General features: G+C 58.6%; 1 protein-coding gene across 8 annotated transcripts in view; it reads left to right on the top strand.

Annotated features, from left to right (window-relative positions):
* The first annotated feature begins 377 nt into the window (after positions 1 to 377).
* The window catches only part of PTK2B (protein tyrosine kinase 2 beta), a 22,720-nt gene continuing 17,097 nt past the window's right edge, over positions 378 to 6,000 (top strand). For 3 of the 8 annotated variants that reach the window (XM_072333456.1, XM_072333455.1, XM_072333454.1), the window contains exon 1: positions 733 to 831. In XM_072333456.1, the coding sequence (XP_072189557.1) occupies positions 795 to 831 (37 nt within the window). In that variant the 5' untranslated portion in view covers positions 733 to 794. Of the gene's footprint in view, positions 543 to 732; positions 832 to 2,327; positions 2,395 to 6,000 lie in introns of those variants that run through there. The other 5 variants (XM_072333459.1, XM_072333462.1, XM_072333461.1 and 2 more) reach the window with 5 other exon arrangements.

Below are 6,000 nucleotides of genomic sequence, written 5' to 3'. Positions count from 1 at the left end.
GGCATGGGGGGGGGGGGTGGCATGGTGGGTGATCTTTGAGGAGTTTTCCAACATTAATCACAGTCACGCAATCATAGAACTGAGTTGGAAGGGAGCCTTAAAGGTCACCTGGCTGCAATGAACAGAGACAGACACAGCTCCATCAGTGCTCAGAGCCCCATCCGACCTGACCTTGGCTGACCGCAGGGACATCCAGCACCTCTCTGAGCAACCTGTGCCACTGCTTATAGTGACAGCCCATGGTCTTTCAAAGCCCATCTCTAACCTCGGTCCTTAAGCTTGCTCTCAAGTACCCGAAAGGTACCGGCTCCTCCAGCTGAGGTCGGTCAGCCTGCAGATGGCAGCAACCACCTGCAGCAACCCAGCCGGTGGGGACAGCTGCCACCCGCCCTACGGCTCGGAGGACACCCCCAGCCCCGCTCCTGGGAGTCTCCCTGCTCCTTCGGCACCGCTTCTCCCTTCTCCATCCCAACACCAGCTGGAAGCCCCCAGAGCCCCCTCCACACCCCCCACCGCCCGGACCCTCCGGCCCTCGACCAAAAGTAAGTTGATGCCTTCAAGCCTCCGGCAGCCCCTGTTCGAAACCGTTTCCCGAAGCGCCGCTCGCTCCCTAGTGATGGGAGAGGTGCTATTAATAAATCCCGGCAGCTTTTATCGCTTCTCTCTGTGCCAATGAAGAGGGAGGTTTGGGGAAGGGGGGAGGCGGAGTGGGGTTGGGGGTGGGGGGGTGGGGGGGGGGAAACCTGTTTCTCTCCGGCGTTTCGTAGCTACGAGCTCGCCCTCGGCGCGGGAGCATGGGATGGCTCAGCAGGCTGTTGAACCAGCTCTCCTGTGAGTCCGGGGCTGAAGGTGGGGAGGGATGATTGGGGTAGATGGGGGGAGAAGGGTTGTTTGGTTTTTGGTTTGCTGGGTTCGTTTTTTGGTGGGGTTTAAGCCAACCCAGCTCTATGGGGCTGTGCTGGTTGGGGCACAGCAGCAGCATCGCAGCGTGTGTCCTAAACTTGCACCTCTTTGGGAGCGCATAGAGAGGGGAAGGTGCACGTGGAGCTGTGCAGAGTGATGCCCAGAGCTGCTGTCCCTGTTCCTGCTGGTGATGGGGCACCTATTGCCCACCTGCTGCCCCTTTGCTGGGAGATGTTGGCCTGTTTTGGAGCAGCCCTGCGATATTCAGCATTGGAATTGCTTGGGGTCGGGCTGTCAGTGTGGCTCTGTGTGTATGGGAGTGCCACAAGGGGACAGCGGTGCCCTCAGTGCTCCCGACCCCTAAGTGGGGGGTTGCCATGCCCTGAAGCCTTCCGTTCCCTTGAGTCCTCCACTTCTTAGGTGTCCTTTAGCACCTGGCTGTGGGGTGCTTGGCTTGGGTCTGGCAGCTGCGTTGCACCTTGGGAGGTGTCAGCAGGGGACAATTCTGTGCCCAGCTGTGGGCTGTGCAGTGGGGGGCAGCCAGCTGGGACCCTGCATGCACTGGGTAGGGGACCCCCAAAGGCTTCTGCTTTCAGCAATAGGGGATCCATATAGGAGCAGGGGTAGCATCACCTCTCCCCATGCCAACACCCAGCTTGCCTTCATGTAGGGAAACCGCTATGGGGCAGGAGGTGGCCACGAAGGGAAATTCCCAGTACGAACCCATTTGCCCCACGGCTGCTGCCTGCAGCTGTGCCATGCCTGCGGTCTGCAGAGCCAGAGGCCGAGGGGATGGTGCCTGCATATGGGCTTTGGGGAACTGCCTGTCTGCGGCTTTGCCCTGCTGCTTCCCCCACCGTGCTCAGCTTCCTGCATGGAAACTGGCCCATGTGGCAGTGCCCACCGCCCCCATAGCACCCCGCTGCTGGGACTGTGTTGTGGTGGGGAGGGAGAGCACCCCACTGCTTCCACTTCCCTCCTCCTCCTCCAGCCCTCAGTATCCAACACCCTCAGTGCCGTATTGTGGGGCTGGGGGCTGTGTGCTGCTATGTGACCATGGAGGGCCTCAGGTAGTGGGGGGGTCCCCAATGCACCCTACAAACAGGGCTGTGTACTGAGGGTGGAGGTGCTGCCAGAGCCCTCCCCGCTGCCCCGGACGTTGGCACAGCAGCTCTTGCACCATCCTCATTCCTTCCTCATCCCCTTGCGCAGCGCCGGGCTCCATGGGGGCCGCTTGCCAGCTCTTCCCAGGTAGGAGAGGCCCCATATTCTGGGCCCCGTGCCCAAATTCCCAACCTGTCCCAACCTGTTACGGGGTCAAGGGAATGAGCAGGTGAGGGGTCCTGCTGCCTTCCTCGCCTCCCGCCCTCCTCTTCCTTCTCGGCGTCGTGGCCTCATCCGGAAGCGGGCGGTGGGGAGGAGTGGTTTCAATACCAGTTCCAGCACAGGACACGCTGCTCCAGGGCCAGTGGGGGCGAAGGCAGCGTCAAGGTGAGCAACGCTGCTCACTTTAGGGAGCACGGTGCAAGAAAAGAAGGGGGAAACACGGAGCTGAAGGCAGGAAGTGGGAGCGGGATGTTGCGTCTCAGTGCTCGGGGCGAGCTGGGCCGCGGCAGGGCGGGAGGTGCTGTGATGTTTGCCCAAGGGTTGGGTGCTGTGTGCCAGCATCGTCGTCATGAGAAGAAGCCTGGAGATGGGAGAGCTGGGAGGGCGAGAGGGGCTGATGTAACACTGAGTGCCTGCGGGCTGCTCTGGGTGCTGCTTGGTGGAGTTTCTCCATTGCCGTTGGCTTTGGGATGGATCATCCAAGCAGGATGTGTTGCTCCTCCAAACCTGGCCCAATGTGAGTGATGCTGCAGGGAACTGCCTGCATCTCCTGGTGGGGATGCTGCTGTTGCTGGGTCCCCAAAGAGTGTCTCAGTGCTGAGCCAGGGCTGGGAGGACATGTCCAGAGTAGAGGATGGGATGGAGCACCAGGCATGGAGCTCTGGTGTTATGTGAGGGGTGGGGAAGGCTCAGCCAGGCTGGGCCAGGGGCTGTTCTAGGGCTTCCTGAGCAGGTGTGCTGTGAGAGCCCTCTTGAGTGGGGCAGGTCACCCCAGGAATGGTCCCATTTCCACCTACTGCACCTACAGCAGATGTGCGTGGCATAGCTGTGTGGTTCACAGGACAGCATCCAGCCTGGGAGCATGGGGATGGATGCATGGGGCAATGCAGGAGCACCCGTATGGGGTGCACAGTGCAGAGGTGTCCATCCAGGAGCACCCAAGTGGGATGGGGGCTACAGGCCTCCCGGTCTGCAAAGGACAGGGAGGGATGCACAAGCCCATGGTGTTGGTGGTGCATGCGTGGGGTGCAGTGCTGCTGTCCCCAGGCTCCACATCTCCATGCCTTTGTGCTCAGCTGTTTTTCAGTGCTCTGTGCTCAGGCTCGTGCAGGCTGTGGGGGCTGGGGAAGCGCCATCTGAATCACATTGCTTTTTCCCTGGCACACTTATTACTCACAAGGAATAGATGTGAGCCTTCCGTGGGTAGCGTTGCTACGTTCCGTTCTGCAGCAGCCTGCCAAGCTCAGGTCCCCTTCTCTGAGGAACAGTAGGGGGCTCAGCCCCAAACCCACAGGGATGTGTTTCCCTATGGGGTTTTTTGTTCATATAGGGGCAGCACAGCGTGGGAGGGAACGGCCACAGTGCTCTGTTTGGGGAAGAGGCTGCAAAGGGGGAAGAGGAACATGGTGATGCGCTCATAGCGCAGCTCCCGTGAGCCACTGGGAAACCTCCCCATCCCCATTGAAGCTTCAGTCAGCGGTCACAGCTGGGAGCTGAACAGCAATGGGCCCCTGCACCGCTTCCTGAGCCCTGTGCATCCACACAGTGCTGTGCACCTGCACTGCGCAACCGCCACAGTGTGCAACCACCACAATGCAGATCTGACACAATGCACGTCGAGCACAATGCACGACTAATGCAATGCACATCTAACGAGCACAGTGTGCAACCACCACCGTGCACAACCACCGCCGTGCACAACCACCGCCATGCACAACCACCGCCGTGCACAACCACCTTGCAGACATGGCCACATTGTGTCCAGCACCAAATTACAGTGGCCATTGGGAAGGAGAAATGGCTTTGGGAAGGGGCTCAGGGGTGACTTCTGAGCATGGGGTGACTGGTTTTTCCAGGGTGTGGGGGCTGCAGTTTGGACTTGAGGTGTAACTCTGGAAATGGGGATACTTCTCTTAAAATGGGGGGTCTGTCTCTGAAAAATGGGTCGCATCTCTGAAAATGGGGACGGATCTCTGAAAATAGGGGTGCATCTCAGCAAATGGAGTGCAGCTCTGGAAACAGAAGTGCATCTCTGAAAATGGGGAGGTACGTCTCTGGAAATAGGGGTGCACGTCTGGAAATAGAGATGCATCCTCTGAAAATAGGGAAGCGTTTCTGAAAATAGGGGTGGATCTCTGAAAATGGGAGCACGTCTCTGAGCATACGAGCACATCTCTGGAGATGGGGGTGTGTGAAAATGGAGATGCATCTCTCTGGAAATTCCTGGTGCCGGAGGGGAAGGCAAGGGAAGGCAAGGAAGAGGAAGGGAAGGGAAGGGAAGGGAAGGGAAGGGAAGGGAAAGGAAAGGAAAGGAAGGGAAGGGAAGGGAAGGGAAGGGAAGGGAAGGGAAGGGAAGGGAAGGGAAGGGAAGGGAAGGGAAGGGAAGGGAAGGGAAGGGAAGGGAAGGGAAGGGAAGGGAAGGGAAGGGAAGGGAAGGGAAGGGAAGGGAAGGGAAGGCAAGGCAAGGCCAGGCCAGGCAAGGCAAGGCAAGGCAAGGTCTGTGCTGCAGAACCTGCAGCTTTGCACTCTTTAGTGGTGTGATTTCTGCCAAAAATGCCACGGCCTGCCTGGGAATTTTCAAGTTTTGGAGGAACTGAGTTTCCCTAATGAAGCTGGCTTGAATATGAGGAGTGTAATGAAGCGCGAGCACCCATCAGTCTGGCAGAAACGGGTCCTGGGGGCTGCACGGTTTTGTAGCAGTGCATGCAGTGGGATGGGGCACAGGGTGGGCTCCATTCCCTCACCCCCCATTCTCTGCCCACCCCAAAGATGAAGGAGAAGCATCGTGTTCCTGCAGGTTGCCTGGCGACGGGGATGCCTAGCGACCGGTACCAAGCGTGCCAGCCAACGATGCTGCAAAGCCCTTCGCTTCCTTCTGGCGCAGAAAGGTTACCGGGAAATACGCCCACCCTGTTCCTGGGAAGCTGCTCCCCTCCCCAAGCTTTCAGTGCTGCTCGGGGTTATTTTTAGTCTGGAAGAGCTGCGGGAGCAATGCTGGATAGGAAAGGCTGTGGCTGAACCCTGCTGCTGCCCTGATGCTGTTCTCAGCCCCATCTCCTCTCATCCCCATGGATGCCCTCACCCCCTCAGCCCCATTCTGGGAGCTGCTGGTGCGCTCAACCCTTGTATTCTGTGCTGTTGTGCCTTGTTTTGCTTGGGGAAATCCAAGAAATAGCCAAGTGGTAGTTGCGTTATTACTTGGCCAAGTGGTAATTGCATTGTTAATTGTGATGAGTGAGAGCACTGGGATTCAGAGCAGGGTTAGGGCACACTTATGGGGCCCTGGGAGCGTGGTCCTGCAGGTCCCATAGACTGGAAACATTCAGCAGGGAAAATGATTTTGCCCCATTAAAGTTTTGATGGAAAACTGCAGGTTCTACATGGTTGCTGCTGATGGTGGAGGCTTTTAGAGGGGACTCTTGCAATGGGATCAGGCTGCAAACCCCCTTAGGGGGAGAGCTGCCCTCCAGACCCATGTCCCCGTTGTCCCCTCCCCATTGCCTTGCACTGGGGGGCGGGGGGAGCCTTGTAGGGAGCCCAGATGGCCCTGCCTTGTCCCCTTGCTGGGACAGAAACACAGCACAGACAGAACACGTAGATCTTTCCCCCATGCCTGAGTCACCTCTTCAGCGAGCTCCGGCTGTGGGTGTGATGGCAGCACAGCATCTCAGTTCTGGTTCCTCAGCAGCGCCGCTCGTATTGCCATACCCAGCTGCTTGTTGCAGATCTGGGGCTGGGGGAAAGGGCTTCCTGAGCCACCCCTGCACCCAG

Source organism: Excalfactoria chinensis, chromosome 3 (genome assembly GCF_039878825.1).
Source record: "Excalfactoria chinensis isolate bCotChi1 chromosome 3, bCotChi1.hap2, whole genome shotgun sequence".
Lineage (NCBI taxonomy): Eukaryota > Metazoa > Chordata > Aves > Galliformes > Phasianidae > Excalfactoria > Excalfactoria chinensis.
This window is presented reverse-complemented; position numbering and strand designations above follow the sequence as displayed.